Source organism: Engystomops pustulosus, chromosome 3 (assembly GCF_040894005.1).
Source record: "Engystomops pustulosus chromosome 3, aEngPut4.maternal, whole genome shotgun sequence".
Classification (NCBI taxonomy): domain Eukaryota; kingdom Metazoa; phylum Chordata; class Amphibia; order Anura; family Leptodactylidae; genus Engystomops; species Engystomops pustulosus.
In genome coordinates this window covers 164,550,638-164,571,981 of record NC_092413.1, presented here as the reverse complement: position 1 = coordinate 164,571,981, position 21,344 = coordinate 164,550,638, and the positions used below count along the sequence as shown (strand labels likewise).

General features: G+C 40.8%; 1 protein-coding gene across 5 annotated transcripts in view; it reads right to left on the bottom strand.

The window, feature by feature from the left end:
- ZBBX (zinc finger B-box domain containing) overlaps positions 1-21,344 on the bottom strand; it is a 151,419-nt gene that overhangs the window by 47,684 nt on the left and 82,391 nt on the right. For all 5 annotated transcript variants that reach the window (XM_072142882.1, XM_072142881.1, XM_072142879.1 and 2 more), the window contains exons 11-13: positions 18,151-18,248; positions 17,934-18,043; positions 9,815-9,894 (exon numbers count right to left, since the gene is read on the bottom strand). In XM_072142882.1, the coding sequence (XP_071998983.1) occupies positions 9,815-9,894; positions 17,934-18,043; positions 18,151-18,248 (288 nt within the window). The remainder of the gene's footprint in view (positions 1-9,814; positions 9,895-17,933; positions 18,044-18,150; positions 18,249-21,344) is intronic.

The following is a 21,344-nucleotide window of genomic DNA, read 5'->3' as shown; positions in this document are numbered from 1 at the left end:
TGGTGGATGGTAAACTTAATTTTAGTGACCAGAGCCAGGTGGCTGCTGCTAAAGCAAATACAATGATGGGATGTATCAAGAGAGGAATAGATTCTCATGATAAAGACATAGTTTTGCCCTTATACAAATCCCTGGTCAGACCACACATGGAATATTGTGTACAGTTTTGGGCACCAGAGTATTACAAGGACATAGTAAAGCTGGAACGGGTGCGGAGCAGAGCAACAAGATCATTAGGGGAATGGGGGGACTAGAACACAATGACAGATTACAAAATTTGGGGATTAATCAGTTTAGAAAAAAGACGACTGAGGGGTGACCTCATTACAATGTACAAATACCTGAACGGACAGTACAAGGATCTCTCCAAAGATCTTTTTATACCTAGGCCTATGACCAGGACAAGGGGGCATCTTCTACTCCTAGAGGAGAGGCGGTTCTACCATCACCATAGACGAAGGTTCTTTACTGTAAGAGCAGTGAGACTATGGAACTCTCTGCCGCAGGAAGTTGTTATAGCGAACTCTATGTACATGTTCAAGAGAGGCCTGGATGCCTTTCAGGAGAGAAAAAATATCACGGGTTATGGGGATAAAACATTTATTTAATTTTTAAAGGTTGAACTTGATGGGCTTGCGTCTTTTTCCAGCCTTATATACTATGATACTACTATGAATAAAACCTCATTACAGACACCTTACAGCTCATCATTGCAACCTGGGACTAATGTAAAGCATCAGGAGAGCTTCACCAGAGGTGGGCAGAGAGTTTCTGATTTCTGAACTCACATCACACTCGCAAGTGTGGAACGGGCCTAACTCTACAACAAAATTCCACTAACCATTCAAACAATATAGTACAGCACCATATGCCTAATTCTGATCCAATATACAGTACACTGCAAATGTTTGAGACCAGTGTGGAAAAATGCTGTGTAGTAAGAATGCATAAAAACGTTTTAATATATGTTTTAGGGAGGTATTCGGCAGAAAATCCACGACCCCAAACATGAAATAACAAACATTTTAGAGTGTCTGCACTTACTCTACACTGAAGTGGAGCCAAATCAGTGTTTTGGGCAGTTCCAAATGCCCGACTTTCAAAGCACATTACACATCAACACCCTATTGATCACTAATGCTCTACACTTGGTAATCCAAATTTCTATACAAAAGTCCTTAAAGGGAACCTGTCATCAAGAAAAGGCACAATAAACCTTACACCCCCTCCTTTCCCCACTGTGCCTTTGTTGAAAAATGCAGTACAGCCTAAAGGGAACCTGTCAGTAGAAATTGACCTAAAAAATCACTAGAAGTACATTGCCATGCAGATGACACCTGCTAGATCATTTCTCTTTCATGGCCCAGCTTGGAGGCTTCATCCAAGAAATCAGCTATGAAGTCAGTGGTAAATTGGTTGCATAAAGTCAAGGGAGCAAAGAGTATATCACTGAGGTCAATTTCTCCCCACCTCTGAACGTGCCCTCTGTTGTGATTGATGGTCTTGCATTCAGTCACATTACTAACCATCTCCCCAGAAGTCTGGTGCATGATGTCAATCATAGCAGAGGGGCATTCTCAAGTGGGGAGAGCTTGACTTCAGTGTTAAACTCTCCGCCTCCCAGACTTTATACAACAATTTACATCTCACTTCAAAGTTGTTTTACTACATGAAGCCCAGCACTGGGCCATAAAATATACTTGATGAGGTATGATGGTTTATTAGGTTGGTTTCTGCTGACAGGTTACCATTAAATCTACCTCCTCCCAATAGTAAAATAATTTTTAAAAACGTATTGGGGCAGATTTATCAAGTGTCTGAAAGGCAGAATATTTCCAGTTGCCCATGGCAACCAATCCCCTTTAAAATATTCATGAGCACTGGGCAAATGAAAGCTGAGCTGTGATTGGTTGCCATGGGCAACTAGAAATATTCTGACTTTCAGACACTTGATAAATCTGCCCCATTGTGCCTTTGTCTGTGTTGGCTCCGGCCATCGTTGGTGTTTGAAATGGTGAGAAGATCTGCAGTTTCCCCAACAGTGCTTATTGCTAAATACATGCAGTGAGAGGGAGAGCATTCAGGTATGGACAGGGAAAGTAATTCCTGCCTGCTTTGCCTGAGATGTGAAGAGACACTGAGCAGTCAATCAAAATAAGGAGGTGTGGTTCATTGGCAGCCTGGAGAAACGTGACTCTTCTATCCAGGATTTGACTCTTAGTCCACTTGTTTGCATATCAGAAAAACAACTGTAATTAAGGTACAAAGCCTCAGTGGCAGATAAGTTTAGGCGAACCCTTACCAGAAGGTATCACTGGAGTGAGGGGTAAAATTCTGGTGGCAGGTCTTCTTTAACCACATGAATCAATAAAGCACATGAATGAAACACATGAATCTGCAGTGAGAACTAGATCTAGCATCAAACCGCAAGATGAGAATAGGTCACTGTCCAGACCAAACCACTGTGCGACTTTTCTCTTCCACACCGTATTTAACCTTGTGTGAAGGAGAAAAATTGCATAGTGCTGTGGTGACCAGATTAAGGGTGGATTGGCATAACCCCTACCCCATCCCACTCTGAAATACATCTACCAGAAATTTCTATCAGTATTCCATTATAATGAGTTGAACAGAAGCAACTAACTTTTTGGCAGACTAAACTTTAGCGCATAGAGAATTTGTGACAGTGAAGACTAAGAAAATACTGTATAGTCTCTGACGCTATTTAAGAGGCTGTGAGTTATAAAATGTAAAAATAGTTCTTGCTGCAATGTTATGGTCAAGAAAGAAATATTCCCGAGATGATTACTCAGGAAAACATTGTTAGTCAACAATTCTAAGTATATCCATGCCAGAACTGATTACTTCATTGTATCCTTATGGTAATGACTTAACTAAAGAAGCAAATATCCAGTACAAAACCCGATGTAAGAAAAGTTCACCACCAGGATCACATGAGGTGAGCTTAGTCATTGTAACATGTTTTAAGCTGCCAAAGGTTTAAACAACCCGAAGACATAATGTTAACATTACAGTAATGTATTTGTTTTTGCTGGTGGAGAATTTTGCATATTTAAATTAGGCTGCTGGCGCTGTGGGAATGATAGGCTTCATTTTCTATGACCTTAGACGGGAACTCAACTCATCTAATGCATTCCAATTAGTTTGACAGACAATCTATGTAAGAGAAAGAAATGAAATTTAGAACAGTTGTGTATCCTCAGCTCTCTAACATGAGGCAACCTATCATTAAATATAAAATTTAAAATGTGTCTGCAACCTACAATTCTCCAACTATCTGCTGCTACATTAAAATTACATATATTCAAACCACACAAAGAAAAGGCTACATAAACAATAATAATGGTCTGTAGGTTCTGCGCTTTTGTCTACACTCATGAGTGCGCTGATGTCAGGGCAAACACAAACTGGTAATAAATTGTTGAGCCGTCTAATATATGAAACACAGCTACTGAATAAATGCTGAATATTATTTCATCAGTGGCAGTGCAAAGAGGACAGTTTTCTACAACAGTTTTTCTTGCATCTGATCTGGTAGCTGTCAGGATTTGGGGGTAGTGGACCCACTGAGCCAGGGGGGACAATGGCGTAAGCAGATACCTGGGAGCGGAATCTAAGTGGCACCCGGTCTTCATCAGAGCCCGTAGGAATGCGGATTGGACTTGTTGCGTTGTGTTACCACCAGGTCACTCCACAGTCGTGACTTTGTCCGTGGTGGTGGCCAAGGCGAGATACAGAGTCGTGAGGCAGAATTAGGTTGGGGACAGGCAGGACATAAACAGGAGAAAAAGACAGCACAAGATCAAGGTCAGAGGCAAAGCAAGAGGTCAGGACAGGCAGTCGGAAACGGAACCAGAGTCACAACAGGAAATCTCAATACAAGCAAGAAGCATACAGGAAAGCTTTCTCAATGGCACGAGACACAAAGATCTGGCAGGGGGCACAGGAAGGGGTCGGGAATATAACAGGAGAGGTGGGCGGCCAGCGGCCACGCTGGCCCTTTGAATCTCAGAAAGCTGGCACGTGTGCGCCCTAGGAAGAAGGGGCGTCCGCACCGGCGCGAGGAGACCTCTGGTTAAACGAGGAAAGGTAAGCAGGCCTGCTGCAGGGATGAGGGGGCACAGGGAGGCACACAGGTGTGCCTGCAACCTGGGATATGGGTCGAATGACAGTAGCAATGTTTTCACATTGTAGTTTACCATATCTTTGGGGCTCATCCTTTCTTTAGACCCTAATAAAAAGCTAACTTGTTATAGCCATATACAGGCCTAGCTTTATGTGCTAGAAGATTTTTTTTTAAGATTTTGCGTTTGTTCTAGGCAAATCTGTGGCACTTCAACTGTGTGTCCAACATTAATATGTTTTGTCATAACTATACACAAGTGGTATACATGTGCCTGTTAGGGAATGATGTAAAATGAAAGACATACACAGACAGTGAGACCTAAAGCTACACTCTCCGAGACCCTACCTGCTTGCCTATTCTACCCTAAAGGGTAGGTGACATGTGGCCAACGTACCTTTCATGCGACAAAGCGAAAACACAGAGACAAAACACAGGACTAACAAACTATGGTCAAAACTACATAGTGCCAAATATAGTACAGAAACAAAAGACATACATCAGAAAGCTCCAAAGAAGACTCATGGCAAGTACTGGGAGGTGGACAGGCAATACTCTTGTGATATTAGAGTCCCCGTCCAAAAGGTAATTGGAGTGGTCTCCTGACAACCAGACAAACCAGACTGTCTGCAGTTTATCTGCAGTCCAGAAAAATGTCAAAAGGAGAGAAATGGGTGTGGTGGAAATCAATTAAGACAGCCAGGATATGCAAATACATTTTCCAGGATGGGATAAGGAAACCACAAGGCTTAGCTACCTTCTAAGGCAGCCTCTTAAAACCAAGCACGACTATTTTTCAATTATCTCCAACGAGGTCTGGAACTCTCTACCTCCTTATAGGAATTATGGAGATATACTTGTCTTTCCATTAATAGTGGAATAGACATTATCCAATTAATTTATGGCACTTGGGAGATACCAGAAACATGGGGAGCATAAAATCACTGACTACTGCAGATATTTGCGCCATCTCCTTTTAGGGAGGTGTATGATTGCGGCCAGCGGGAAAATCTACCTGCCATAGTTTTACGTAAAAAAACATTTGTCTGCTGTTCTTTTTTAAATGCACACAGGCAAAGGGCAGGAACGACCGTGCCTATCCCATCCACTGTGGCACATGGCGTGGAGCGAGGTTGTATCAGTTCTTTTAATCGTAAATTCTTGCACTAAACAATATTTTGCGATAATTTCACTGTCCCTAGGGCAGTTTTCTATGCAGAGATAAATATCCCTCATAGTGTGTTACACAGCTATCCTGCTTTGCTGTATCCCTACAATGAGGGCAGAAACAATGGGGCTCATTTACTAAGGGTCCGCGGTCCGCACTATTGTCGGAATACCCAACGATTTCCGATGTGCGCTGCATTTAGAAAGGGTTTTTGGCGCAATGGCGCCGGCTTTCACGAGACACAAATCCGGGGGCGGGCCGTCGGACGATCCAATGGATTCGGACTATGCAGGATTTAACAAAGCAATTTGTGCACTCACATGCACCAAGAGGAAGATGATGAACTCCGGCAGACCTTAGCAGGGAAGCGACACATGCAGGGACTTGGGTTCACAATCTTCCTGAATCGCGGAAGATGTGTGTGTCATTTTATATATCCTTTGATAAATCGATGATTTCACTCTTTTCCCAACTATGTTCCAAATTCTTCAGTACACTTCACTAATAGCGATCTATTCCCATCCAAATACCGTTTGTGTGGAAGTGTACTGAAGAATTTGGAACATAATTGGGAAAAGAGTGAAATCGTCGATTTATCAAAAGATATATAAAAGGACACACAAGGAGCTCCGGTCAGACTGTTTTATTTTTACCTTAGGAAATACATACAATAGAGGAGGCAGAGGGGAACACTGGTGCAAAACTGCAGTATACAGTACTAGGGAGATACTGGCCAGAATTAGCTGCATTTCTTTGGTGCAGGACAGCTTATTCTAAAAAGTCACCTAAATCTACAGGTATAGTACACTTTTAGACAGAGCTGTTGCTTTGTTTCTATGGTAACCAGAAAAATGTGGAAAAGGCAGCCTGGCAGCAGTCAAAAAACATATATTTTCATATCAGACATCAGTAATAATCTGGTATTACTGAAAATAAATTTGAGTAGAAATTCAGTAAATTACAAGTTAACAGCACATAGTATACAGTATATATACGTAGCTACGTCAGCTAAGTCACATGCTGTATAGAGCACAATATACATTTCCTAGGCAATCACTGGGGTTGATTAGTCAATAACCTAAAATAACATTTACATGAATTATACAACTGCATACTTCTCCACATACTTCTGCTCCTATAATCCGCCCTCCTGACTTCCTAATCTGCGTTTCTCTAAACTCTCTGCTTGATTTCAGCTCACAGAGGGGTCACATTACATTAATGCTCCATGTAGAAGGACACGGAGTCACAGCAACTAGGTCTCCTTCCTGCAACTGAGCACTAAAAACTAGTGACTACATATACAGACGCTCTGAGCAAAGGACTGAAAAAAGAGACTAGATAGAGTATACAGGAGATCTTATGAAATGATGAGTACATACTACATAATGACCAGTGTAACCTCTATAAAGGACCATTATGCTTAATTTTTGCACATTTTTTTAATGAAAGTTGACCGGAATTTCATTTGCATAATTATTCTCAATGTAAAGAAGAAAAGATATGTGTTATGTGGCCAAAATTATAAAGATCTTCATTACTCATCACAAATAGAATTAAAAACACAACATGAAAAAGAACATGTCTCACCAATAACTACACCACGCCGGCTGTGAATGGAGAGGGGATTTTCTTGCCGACCTTTGAATGGAGGCCCCGATGAATACTAGAGGAACTGCTGTACAGGACGCTTTCTCCCCATAGGAAGCTTGGGACCAGGAGTTAATGTGTGAGATCCTCATCATCACCCCTTACTCTCCACAAATTATGCCCTATGGGTGCAGTCACATGTAGCGTTGAACACGTGCATTTCAAAACGCAATAGATCAGCTGAAGATAGCTTTGCCTAATTAAACAGCTGTTAATATTTGCATTTACAAAACAAAACAGTTAACAATATATTAACGCACATGTCAACCTTGTGTTAACACATGGATCTGTTAATGTTAGCGTTTTTGTAAACGTAAATGTTAACAGTCATTTAATTAGGCAAATCTCTCTGCAGTTCATCCATTGCATTTTAAAATGCGTGCGTTTAACGCGACTTGTGAATGCACCCTAATTGATCACCATTAACAGGTTGGCCCAAGTATATTATTTGTGTCTGCACCAGTTTTTTTTTACTACGTTTGGATGGAAAAAGTGCCTTCGGAACATGTATTTATTATGTGCTTGCGCCACAATTGTGTTGCGGTTGCATTTTGTCTGACACTTAAAGGAGCGGGGTAATGCTTAGTCATAGTTTGCAACACATTTTTGTCTAGAATCCGACAGAATTGTGTCGCGACAGCATGTCAAGCAGATTAACACCTTGCTGATCATGTTTTATTTATGGTCCAATGTGGTGGCATCATCCTTAAAACCAACTTTGAGGTAAGATGTAAAATGGTTATAAAGTCAAGTAGGCGGAGAATCATTCATTAATAAAGTCAAGCCAAGCTCTGTTACCTCCTGTGCTGTAACTATATCCAAGGACATGATAACTGACTCTCCGAAAGTCTGAATGAATTGTGTGAATCAAAAAAGTGGGAGTTCTGAGGAGGGGAGAGCTTGACTTCAGTGCTGAACTCTTTATAGAACTTCATACAACTAATTTGCATCTCACTTCAAAACTTAAAAGTTTATTTCCTGGTTCATGCCTCTACACTGGGTGATGAAAGAAACATGATCTAGAAGGTGTTAATCTGCTTGACAACCTACTGTCAGTGGTTAATTAGGTCAATTTCTGCTGACAGGTTCCCTTTGTGATTTTCAGAATTTTGGCCATTTAACCCATCTCTGTTCCTCATATTTTGCCATTTCCTGTCTGTTTTTAGACCCACTACTCCTATGTTCACATCTATCCTTAGTGTTTCTAGTTTATTACAAACAATGTAAGGAACCTCTATCCAATTTCATCAAAGGCAACTATCCCGGAGTGCAGGCAGTAATAACCAGTTTCCCTTCATCAGTGTCACATCCATAAACCTCCCAACTACGATCCAAGTAATTTATTCAATAAAAGATAATATCATTTTCATAAACAACATGTTGCGCTGGAAGCATCAATAATACAATTATATCACACACCCCTGCTGTCAAAATCTTTTAGATGAATTCATTGGTAGTTAAACTACATTGATAAGATTAATAACCCATATAACTGCACACTAATCATTCCAGTCAAGGCTAAAGTGATGCCCTTTATAGACTGTCTGGTCTATGGGGATCTGCTCTGTTGGCCTTTAGAGAAAATGCAGGGTGATTGTAGCATGTGAATAGATGTAGGGACATGGTCAAATGTGTACAGAATTACCCCAGCCTTGGCTCCCATTTACCTCCATGGTAGCTACCTACTTAAAACCCCCACTAATCTCATATTGATGATCTCACCTACAGAACTCCTGTTCTAGGATTGGTGGTTATCCATGGGGAATGCTGTTTTAAAGTTATGTTATAATGGTGAAAGCTCTTTCAAAGGGTAACTAAACATTTAGGCTATTTTTTTTTTCTCACAAAAAAAAAATCCAGAAATAAATAATGCTTCGGATAATATTAAACTTTGTGAAATACTTTATTAAAGGTACTCTGTCACCAGATTTACTACCAACACCCTTAGGCAGGGTATGAAGTGTCCTTTCTAGAATTTCCTTTTTTCTGTGAAATTTCGACAGCTTACTTATAACAAATCTCCTCCACTGAATAGAGAAGAGTCATATTTTGGCCTGAAATGAGTAATTTTTAGATGACTCAATCTCTGGTTCTATAGAACCTTGAAACAAGCTAAAAATAAGAATTTCATCTTTTAGCTCAAACCTGGACCTACAGTAAAAGTAACAGGCAGTTAAAAAAGTGAGAACTGGATATCTGCTGTTCCCATTTCCAACTATGTTTTAAAATGCCTGCATCTCCAGTGCTAAAGCTCACAACACCACAAGTCTGGTGCGATCTGAAAAATGAGATTGTTATCCTTAACGTGACGCCACGGTAACTCATTTCAGGCAAAATACGATAAAAAAACACAGCGAGATTTCACATAAAGTAGGGAACTGTACCTGAGTGTGCTATAATTTTAAATTGGGTGAAATCTGGTAACAAAGTTCCTTCAAATAAAGGTACATTCACACAGCCAGATGCCCTCCCTACCGCTGTGCGCTGGAGAGGAGGAGGAGGCGATCCCTTTCCCCTCCATAAAGAAAAGCGGCAAAGGTAGAGCATGCCCTGTATTTTACCTGTGTATTGATTTATTCAAATTTGTCAAAAATTTTGTTCTGTATAAATTACTAAGAGATACAGGTGCTAAGGAGGAGACTTCAGACAATTATACTGTATGAATGGTGGCACTGATATGCTACAGTTTTCATTGTACACAAGCTCTTCCCCACTTCTCAGAGACTTTTAGTTGGAAAGAGTAAAATTTGTTATTTTAATTTCCATATAATAAGACAGAAGTGGTTAGAACGGTCACAAGCTGCTGGATTACTAATGTGAAACATTGAATTAAATTGCTCCAATATACCAACCTTTGCGGTCTGTTCCTTTCATTGCTTTCTGTCTCTCTCACCACAAAATTTCTAGATTCTTCCAGTTTCTCTTCAGGATCCTATTTAAGCAGGTTATAAGAACATTAAATTATTGTAGTATATAAAAATTCAGAACAATAAGTAAACAGTCGGACGATGTCATCGTATGGAAATTTGAGAGTCACAGTTTATGGGCCCCTATAAGATTTCAACAGTACTGTATATTTTTCATTTGAAAAATATTCAAATCCTAAAAAAAGAAAATAATAAAATACAAAAAAGTGCATTTAACATTATCATGTAAAGATAACTGAAGCATGTTAAAGCGGATCTGTCATCAGACTATGCTGCTTTATGTAAGAAACATCGGGGACAATTCTGCTGTTCTATTGACCAACATGAATCAAATACTTTGCTATTTGGCTTCAAAAAGACGTTTATGAGTCTGGTGTATTCAGGAGAGGAGAGCTCCACCACACTCATATTATCTGTATTTTCTGACATTGATGGCACAATTAAAGGGCTATTCTCATGGGCAACATGTATAGATATGTCATAAATAGTGTACATGAAAGACCCCTCTGGGACCACCACAGTTAAAAGTTAAAAAATTATGCTCAAGAATTGATATTTCACAGGAAATGCAATTATTTACTAAACTGGACATATCACAGATGCTGGCAGGTCTATAGGTTACCACATTTCACTGATATTTAAAAACTATAAAGAAATACAGAGACACGACAGAGGGTCGCAAAATGTTTTGAGCAACTTTATGTAAAACATGAGAAGATGACAGAAGCAATGTACCAGACATGTATACACTCATGTACAAACACATAATTATACATCCTAATCAGCAGTATCTGGAATCACTACATAAGATTACATGAAATCAAGAATATAATCAATTGTAAATGAATGACATGCATTTGAGCTGCTTGTGTAGACAGGTAGGGTGCCAATTTCAGCTGGACAAAATGATTTATTTTTCATAATTAGCCATTATCCATGAAATGAAAAGTGTCCAGCAGAAAAACAGCTCATTTAGGAAACGCACAAAAGCTAATATGATGTAACAGGGAGAAGGGGGTAAAACATAGAGTAGATAAAATAACTATTAGTAACTGATGAAATGCAGCCTAGCAACAGCAGCGATTTCCAGAAAGTACATTTAAGAATTCGGCTTGCTCGGCCGGGCATTTATACGCCTGGTTTCTGACCCATTTAAGCTTAAATTTTACTTGTGTAATACAAAGAGATCTGGGCACATTAAGAAAGAGCCATAATAAATGTCAGAAATTTAAGAAGTAGTTTTGGCTTAGTGGTGACTCACATTAATGCATATTCCACCGGTGCAACTTAATAATGTACAGAGAATGTACAGTGATCCTTAACTTTGATGTGGGCTTATAGCAAGTGTTAAGCAAGAGGCTGAAAGATAAGGTTGTATTTATGTATGTGAATTATTTCTATTAATTCAGTCTAGATATCGGGACCCTACTAAAACATAAAGTGGAAATTAGAAGACTGATTTGGGTGATCCAGGACCCTACAGACTACAGACTTCTAGGACCCTACAGACATGAAACTTCGTATTTGGGGTCTTTAGTGTATTTATATAGTGTGGCAGGGTAGCTGCAGATTTTGGGTATGGAATGAATATGGATGGATGTGGGAAAGCTGGGTGTTTTGCCACTAATGAGGATTAATTTGCATCCAGGTGGAAGTCCTGCATAACTACCTGGTGCAGACTTCCGATAATGGCTCCACCCTGGGGAAGAGACAGGATACGTCAAAGGTCTATGGAGCTGTGGCAGTGAACTGTTACTATGAGTTTTTGGGGTGCCGGGCAGTAGACCAGCACCTGGTGAGGCTTTATTTTTGCTGTTTTGTTTCTCTTGTATTTTACTGCTGAATAAAACTGGTTGAGGTCAGTTGTATCCAAATCTCACAGTGTAGACAGTGAATTTACTGGTGTGCTGGTGAATTGTTGCTGTGTACCCCAGGGGACGACGATCCCGGACCTAATCCCTTACAATATTTAAGATAATTAGAGAAGAGAGTTAGTGTAATCATGTGCAAATAATATAATAATATATTTTAAAGGATAATAATTAAATGTCCCCCAGTGTGTCACAAGAAATCTTAAAATCACCTGGATATTTCAAAGCGTTCAGAAGTCATAACAAAGGTATCTGAAAGTGATCAGATACATATGGTACATATGCATAATATTTTAGTACTTTTGAGAATTGTCATTCACATCTGTGTGTTCCAGACATTTTCCCTTGAGAAGGTAAGGGGAAGTAAGCTGAAAAGACATCTCTACAGAACAGAAAATGTCAGGTTATTATGACGTTCAGGGGCAAAAGTCAAAAACCAACAATTTCATGACAAGTTAGTTAAATCAAAATTAAAAATAAAATATAATCTTTTTTAAATGCTTAATAGAAACACTTGATTTAATTCTACACACACCGTAGTTTTCTATATAACAATGCTGATATAATACACCTTGAAATACTCCTTTTCACTGCAGCCCCTGGGCCTCATAATAAAGAAAATGGTGAATGTGAGAAGGTGCAATAGTGGAGACAAACTCAAATCATGGACATAGAACCCCCAGATTCCATGTTCAATTCTCAGCATCTGACTGGTATCATGCTTCTGGTTGCCTGGCGTCTTCTGAATTCTGCTTGTGTAAGGGTTCAATACTGTGATTGCCCCAGAAAAATCTCCATATAAAAAAGAATACATGGTCTACAGGAATACAGAAATTCAATAAAGCTCCTTAATGCAAATCATAAGTATTTGCAAAGTAAACTAAAAGTGTAAGAAGTATTATTTATTTATTTATTTTTTATTTCTAACCGCAACTAAAACCTATAATATACCAACATTATAGTAACAGCTACGGTATATTATCAGCAGCTTCAGAAACATAAAGTATAATTCCAGAGGGTTCAGCTTTGGTATCAACATGAAATACTAATCAATTTAATGTGAAAATTAGAAGTAAATAATTAGCCTCTATGTATAGAGAGGGATTCAATCTAAGGTCCCAAACACTACTCACATCTTAACTGGCATCTGAAATGGATATTATAACTTTGTTTCCACCATCCGGTGATTGATGAATACAAGGTAAATGAATAAAGTAGATTACAGAAATGAGAGGAGGGAAAGCACCTTCACGTTGATGACAGCTAATTTTGTCACTGTTTACTCAATTAATTTTAAAAGAAGATTGCTGCATCTAAATATTGAAAAGGAAAAGTGAAAAAGTGAAAATATTCATGGCCCATTTAAAGGAAATCTACCATCAAAATCAAGTATAATAAACTTACTCCAGGCACCGTGACTGTGTTAATCTTCATAAATCTCTACATCCATGGCCTCCTTCCTTCTAAAATCAACTTTCAAAATTATGCTAAAGAGACTGAAGGGCTCTAGGGCGTGTAAGCAGAGCCCATCTGTGCAGTATCTTCACAAGCAGTTATACTCTCTGCACCTCTGCTACCTTCATTCATTAGTAGTTCATTAGTATAATTAAAATATGGATAACAAATATAAGAAGATTACCACAGATCACAGTGCCTAGACTTATGAGTAAGTGTCCCTACTTTATAATGCTTTAAAGGGAACCTGTCATCAGGATTTTACATTTTTACCTAATGATAGGCTCTAATCATAGTCTTTTTATTACTTATTCCATGCAAATATATAGAAATATAATTCACTACTGCTCATGGGATTAACTGTTCTCTTAATTTTTGATAAAAACATATTCATGATTAGATGCATGGTCCAACGTATGACAACCTCACCAATTAGAAGAGCGACAGTTCTGGCCATACTGGGTTAGTGGAGCTCAGCTCCCCTAAAATGGCTCTCTGCCTCCACCTCCCTTATTGATGGGGTGTTAATTGCTCTGCAGGGCAGTACTGTTCCAGGACTATATACCGCTGCAAGGCAATTAAGTTCTGGGACTATATACTTCTGCAGTGCAGTACTGTCCTAGGACTATATCTCTCTGCAGTGCAGTACTGTTTAGGACTATATACCTCGGCAGGGCAGTACTGTTCTGGGACTATATACCTCTGCAGGGCAGTACTGTTAAAGGGCTATATACTTCTGCAGTGGAGTACTGTTCTTGGATTTAACACCTCTGCAGTGCAGTACTGCTTCAGGACTATATATCTCTGCAGTGCACTGTTCCAGGACTACGTCCCTCATAAAAGTGCAATACTGTTATACTGGACTTTATCCCTTTGCAGTGCAGTACTGCTTCAGGACTATATATCTCTGCATGGTAGTACTGTTCAGGGTCTACAGCCCTCTGCAGTGCAGTACTGTTCTGAAACTATATATCTCTGCAGTGCAGTACTCTTCTACGACTATATCTCTCTGCAGTGCAGTACTGTTCCAGAAGTATATTCCTCTGCAGTGCAGTACTCATCTGAGACTATATCTTTCTGTAGTGCTTTGTTCTACAAAACTATATACCTCTGCAGTGCAGTACTGTTCCAGGACTATAACCCTCGGCTGTGCACTACTGTACCAGGAGTATATCCCTCAACAGTGCAGTATTGGTCTACAACTATATCCCTCTCCAGTGCAGTAATGTTGCAAGATTATATCCCTATGCAGCAAAATACTGCTCCAGGACTATATTTCTATGCTGTAAAGTACTGTTCCAGGACTATACCCCTATGCCGTGAAGTACTGTTCCAAGACTATATTACTTAGAAGGGCAGTACTGCTTCAGGACTATATATCTCTGCAGTGCAGTACTGCTTCAGGACTATATATCCCTGCAGTGCAGTACTGCTTCAGGACTATATATCCCTGCAGTGCAGTACTGCTTCAGGACTATATATCCCTGCAGTGCAGTATTGCTTCAGGACTATATATCCCTGCAGTGCAGTACTGCTTCAGGGCTATATATCCCTGCAGTGCAGTACTGTTTCAGGACTATATATCCCTGCAGTGCAGTACTGCTTCAGGACTATATATCCCTGCAGTGCAGTACTGCTTCAGGACTATATATCCCCGCAGTGCAGTACTGCTTCAGGACTATATATCCCTGCAGTGCAGTACTGCTTCAGGACTATATATCCCTGCAGTGCAGTACTGCTTCAGGACTATATATCCCTGCAGTGCAGTACTGCTTCAGGACTATATATCCCTGCAGTGCAGTACTGCTTCAGGACTATATATCCCTGCAGTGCAGTATTGCTTCAGGACTATATATCCCTGCAGTGCAGTACTGCTTCAGGGCTATATATCCCTGCAGTGCAGTACTGTTTCAGGACTATATATCCCTGCAGTGCAGTACTGCTTCAGGACTATATATCCCTGCAGTGCAGTACTGCTTCAGGACTATATATCCCTGCAGTGCAGTACTGCTTCAGGACTATATATCCCTGCAGTGCAGTACTGCTTCAGGACTATATATCCCTGCAGTGCAGTACTGCTTCAGGACTATATATCCCTGCAGTGCAGTACTGCTTCAGGACTATATATCCCTGCAGTGCAGTACTGCTTCAGGACTATATATCCCTGCAGTGCAGTACTGCTTCAGGACTATATATCCCTGCAGTGCAGTACTGCTTCAGGACTATAAACAAAGTGCACCAAAGAAAAAAATGGTGCAAACTTCCTGAGCAGCACAGGGTGCACCAGATTAATGAAGAATGTCCACCAGTAGTACATTGTACAGTTTCCACTACTTTTGATAAATGTGGCCCCATATTTCTCTGTGCAGTACTGTTCCAGAAGTATATCCCTCTGCAGTACAGTACTCTTCTGGGACTATATCCCTCTGCAGTGCAGTACTTCTACAGGAATATATACATCTGCAGTGCAGGACTGTTCCAGGATTATATCATATCACTTTGTAGTGTAGCTTTGCTCCAGAACTATATACCTCTTCAGCGCAGTAGTGTTCCAGTACTATATACCTCTGCAGTGCATTACTGCTACAGGACAATATAGCTTTTCATTGCAGTAGTGTTGCAGGATTATACACTCACTGGCCACTTTATTAGGTACACCATGCTAGTAACGGGTTGGACCCCCTTTTGCCTTCAGAACTGCCTCAATTCTTCGTGATATAGATTCAACAAGGTGCTGGAAGCATTCCTCAGAGATTTTGGTCCATATTGACATGATGGCATCACACAGTTGTCGCAGATTTGTCGGCTGCACATCCATGATGCGAATCTCCCGTTCCACCACATCCCAAAGATGCTCTATTGGATTGAGATCTGGTGACTGTGGAGGCCATTTGAGTACAGTGAACTCATTGTCATGTTCAAGAAACCAGTCTGAGATGATTCCAGCTTTATGACATGACGCATTATCCTGCTGAAAGTAGCCATCAGATGTTGGGTACATTGTGGTCATAAAGGGATGGACATGGTCAGCAACAATACTCAGGTAGGCTGTAGCGTTGCAACGATGCTCAATTGGTACCAAGGGGCCCAAAGAGTTGCAAGAAAATATTCCCCACACCATGACACCACCACCACCAGCCTGAACCGTTGATACAAGGCAGGATGTATCCATGCTTTCATGTTGTTGACGCCAAATTCTGACCCTACCATCAGAATGTCGCAGCAGAAATCGAGACTCATCAGACAACGTTTTTCTAATCTTCTACTGTCCAATTTCGATGAGCTTGTGCAAATTGTAGCCTCAGTTTCCTGTTCTTAGCTGAAAGGAGTGGCACCCGGTGTGGTCTTCTGCTGCTGTAGCCCATCTGCCTCAAAGTTCGACGTACTGTGCATTCAGAGATGCTCTTCTGCCTACCTTGGTTATAACGGGTGGCGATTTGAGTCACTGTTGCCTTTCTATCAGCTCGAACCAGTCTGCCCATTCTCCTCTGACCTCTGGCATCAACAAGGCATTTCCTCCCACAGAACTGCCGCTCACTGGATGTTTTTTCTTTTTCGGATCATTCTCTGTAAACCCTAGTGATGGTTGTGTGTGAAAATCCCAGTAGATCAGCAGTTTCTGAAATACTCAGACCAGCCCTTCTGGCACCAACAACCATGCCATGTTCAAAGGCACTCATATCACCTTTCTTCTCCATACTGATGCTCGGTTTGAACTGCATTAGATTGTCTTGACCATGTCTACATGCCTAAATGCACTGAGTTGCCGCCATGTGATTGGCTGATTAGAAATTAAGTGTTAACTAGCAGTTGGACAGGTGTACTTAATAAAGTAGCCGGTGAGTGTATACCTCTTCAGTGGATTACTGTTCCAGGATTATATACCTCTTCAGTGCATTACTGTTCCGGGACTATATACCTCTACAGTGCATTACTGTTCCAGGACTATATACCTCTTCAGTGCAGTACTGTTCCAGGACTCTATTCCTCTGCAGTGTGGTACTGCTCTAGGACTATATACCTCTTCAGTGCAGTAGTGTTCCAGTACTATATACCTTTGCAGTGCAGTACTGCTCGAGGACTATATACCTCTGCAGTGTGGTACTGCTCCAGGACTACATACCTCTTCAGTGCAGTAGTGTTCCAGTACTATATACCACTGAAGTGCAGTACTGCTCCAGGACTATATATCTCGTCAGTGCAGTAGTGTTCCAGGACTCTATACCTCTGCAGTGTGGTCCTGCTCGAGGACTATATACCGCTTCAGTGCAGTAGTGTTCCAGTACTATTCATCTCTGCAGTGCAGTACTGCTCCAGGACTATATATCTCTTCAGTGCAGTAGTGTTCCAGGACTATATCCCCTACAGCTTTAGGACTATATCCATCTGCATTTCAGTACTCTTCTGAAAATATACCCCTCTGTAGTGCAGTCACTTTTTAATTATATTGCATTGCAGGTCCAGCACTATACATTTACAGCAATGCACTAAAACACGGCCATAGCGTAAAACTGCCAGTTTCATGACAGAAGGAGTTAACATTGCTGAATTATACTGTAACACAGCAGGAAAAACACAGTAGAATAATCGAATTCTGACAAAATTGAGGCTGATGCACATTCTGCTAAAATGGCATCTTCTGCATACAGCGCTAAGATCTAGCACCCAGCTGTAGTTATTGCCTTTAATCACACCCATTCACAATGGCTCCACAATACCTTATCCAATTCCACAATCTTCAAAGCTGGTTCATGTATCACATCGCTCCTGACATGTTCCTCCGCTCTGAACAAAGCCACGTAATTTTCATGAGCTTCCATTTCTTCAGCTTGAAAGGGTAACAACCAGGTTAGAATTAGTGCAAAGTCAATGGAATTAACGTCTTATTCTGGCACTTTAGTGCAGTCAATAAGAATGCAGCAGAGGAACACTAACCTGTCAAATCATCCCACTTATCCAGTTCATTCTGCAAAAAGGTGGGAGAATATCTCACGTCTTCTAAGAAGTTATGTGGGGCTTCATTAATTGGAGTTCTAGAGATAAAACAAAAGAATGTTTTACCAAACACTGTGCTGTGGGAAGTAGTATGAAATGCGGTATTATAAATGAATTTGGATTTTAGAAGTTTCCCCAGTGTCATGATTTATCACCAAGCCACAGTCTGTTTTTTGGGGGGCTCATACCAATGGAACAGCCACAGATTCTGAGAATGTTACATGTTCCCACTTTGAATTGAACATGTAGGAGTCCAGGTCCAATATGGGTGCATTCTTTAACAGACCTGACCCTAGCTGGAAAACAGCTGAAACATTGTGGGGAACATTTACTAAGAACAGTGCAAACTGCACTAAGTGCAGTGTCCTGTGTGTAGTGCAGAGGGCGCCAGATTCAGGATTTATGGTGCCGTTCTGCATGAATCTGGCGCCTCCTGCACAGCTCCAACAGAGTGCACCACTATAACATAGGGCATGCAACACATTTCTGTCAGACTTTGCATGTTAAATCTGGTGCAATGGTCCGACTGTGCACTGGTACGCCCCCTTCAGTGCACAAATTTGTGTGGCATGAAGAATAGTGCATCTGCGCCACAAATGGGTTGAGTGAAACACAAATGTGTCTCAGACACTTCTCAAATACCTGTGGAAGCAGTTTACACTAGAAAGAACATGCAAAGTCAACCGAAAACTGATGCACTCAGCTTAGTAAATGTGCCCCGTATCTTTTTCTATTGGTCGATAAAAGTACACTTTATAACCAAGATTGCTTTGGTTGAGTTATCTCGTAGGAAAGTAATAAGTTAACATTCAGGGAGAACTCATTTAATTAGCACTGAAAAAACTGGAAGAGATAACAGCACCTAACTAAGGCCCATCTTTAAACATAAATTTATTGGCCTGTACAAGAAACCTTTTTTCATTGAGATTAGACACAAAGTACCTTGACAAGATATATAGTTTTGTACAGCATCTAAATTTCATGCTTAGTGCTACACCTATTATTTGCCTGATTGGTTTTTATATCAGTACAATCCATATGTGAACAGATGTCAGAAGCAGAAGACTTGGGTGAAATGAATGTGACTAGTTAATACTGTACATTTGCAGTATGGGGAAGGAAAGCAATGACTCTTCAGGTGCTGAAGTGTATGCCTAGTCTAGTTACCAGAATGTAATAATATGTTATACAACAGAGATAGATGTGTTAGATGCTGATGGATCTACCTATAGCAATAAGATCTAATACCCACTGCATGTTTGCCATTGGGAATAGTTTCCAATCCCAAAGAGGTTTCTAGTAGTTCTATCATGATCTATCATAATCAATATTAAACCAGTGGAGGATGTAGGATGTACAGTCAGCTAATGTCAGCAGTATATAACCAGGTTCCTCCTCACTATACTAGACAGCTGTCTCTCAAATTATTGCCTCCATACTTACCGGTAAATGTTTTAATATAAAATGTTATAAAAACTCTTTACATGATAACTATGGTTTAGAGTTTACAAGCTTAGGCTACATTCACACTGCCGTATGGGGGACATATATACGGCCGATATATAGGCCCCCCATAGACGCCAATGGGCGCACGGCAACTCAACGGGAGCGGTACGGTGCCTCACACGTGCGGCACCGTACCCCGGAACAAGTTAGGACATGTCCTATCTTTCTCCGTAGTAACGCGCCGTGCGCCATATGTTCCTATGGAGAGGGACGGGGGTGAGCTGCACTCACCTCCTCCTCTTCTCCCTGCGCGCTGCCGTTGCCCGCCGTGCTAGGGTACGGCGGGCAACGGCAGTGTGAATGTAGCCTTACAGTGTATCTCCGGGTTCATAATGACCAAATTAGCATATCTTTTTTCCCCTTTCTAAACAAACAGAACAATGGCCAAATTTGTGTCACTTACATTTTTTTCAGTTTAGAAGCTACTTGTCAGACATCATCCTTAGAAGAGAAGTGGGCAGACTCCAACCTCTTTCTATATTTGCCCTAGAATTAATACTATTATATCCTCCCACACTTCCCATTGGGGCACATTTACTTACCCGTCCCGTTGACGCCGCCAATCCAGAATGTCCGACGATGATTCGAAGCTGCCACGATTCACTAAGATCGTGCATCCAATTTTCTGCATCTGTCGCTTCCCTGCTGAGGTCCGCAGGAGTTCACCTTCTTCTTCCAGGTACATGTGAGTGCTGGTCTTGTGACACAATTAAATTTTTAATAAAAAAATCTGATCGCTTGCGCCAAAAACCCAGGGCAATTCAGCGCAAAATGGAAAAATTAGCGAAACCTGATGGAAATGCGGCCGGGGGACCCTTAGTAAATATGCCCCATTATGTCTTGTGTTCCCATCTAAGCAGAAAATCAAATAAGATTTAATAAGGGAATCCCTTATATCCAGGATCTATATAGTGAATAGTCTAACAGCTTGAATTACATGCATAAGCACTAAGTGTTTCCTGCTGTAAAAATAGTGTATGAGGAGAAGAAGCTGGGAAAAAGGGGCTTGAGGTACAGAGAGAGACAGAAAAAGTTTAAACTTCCAATTTATTTTCAGTTATAGATATGAAAAACCGACTCATAAGCGCCACATCAAACTGGTTATCGAGTTTTTTCGCGATTATAAAATGGATGACGCATTTCATAGGAGTACATCCCTCTTCATCAGATCCTAGACATATATACACTCACTGGCCACTTTATTAGGTACACCTGTCCAACTGCTCGTTAACACTTCATTTCTAATCAGCCAATCACATGGCGGCAACTCAGTGCATTTAGGCATGTAGACATGGTCAAGACAATCTCCTGCAGTTCAAACCGAGCATCAGTATGGGGAAGAAAGGTGATTTGAGTGCCTTTGAACGTGGCATGGTTGTTGGTGCCAGAAGGGCTGGTCTGAGTATTTCAGAAACTGCTGATCTACTGGGATTTTCACGCACAACCATCTCTAGGGTTTACAGAGAATGGTCCGAAAAAGAAAAAACATCCAGTGAGCGGCAGTTCTGTGGGCGGAAATGCCTTGTTGATGCCAGAGGTCAGAGAAGAATGGGCAGACTGGTTCGAGCTGATAGAAAGGCAACAGTGACTCAAATCGCCACCCGTTACAACCAAGGTAGGCAGAAGAG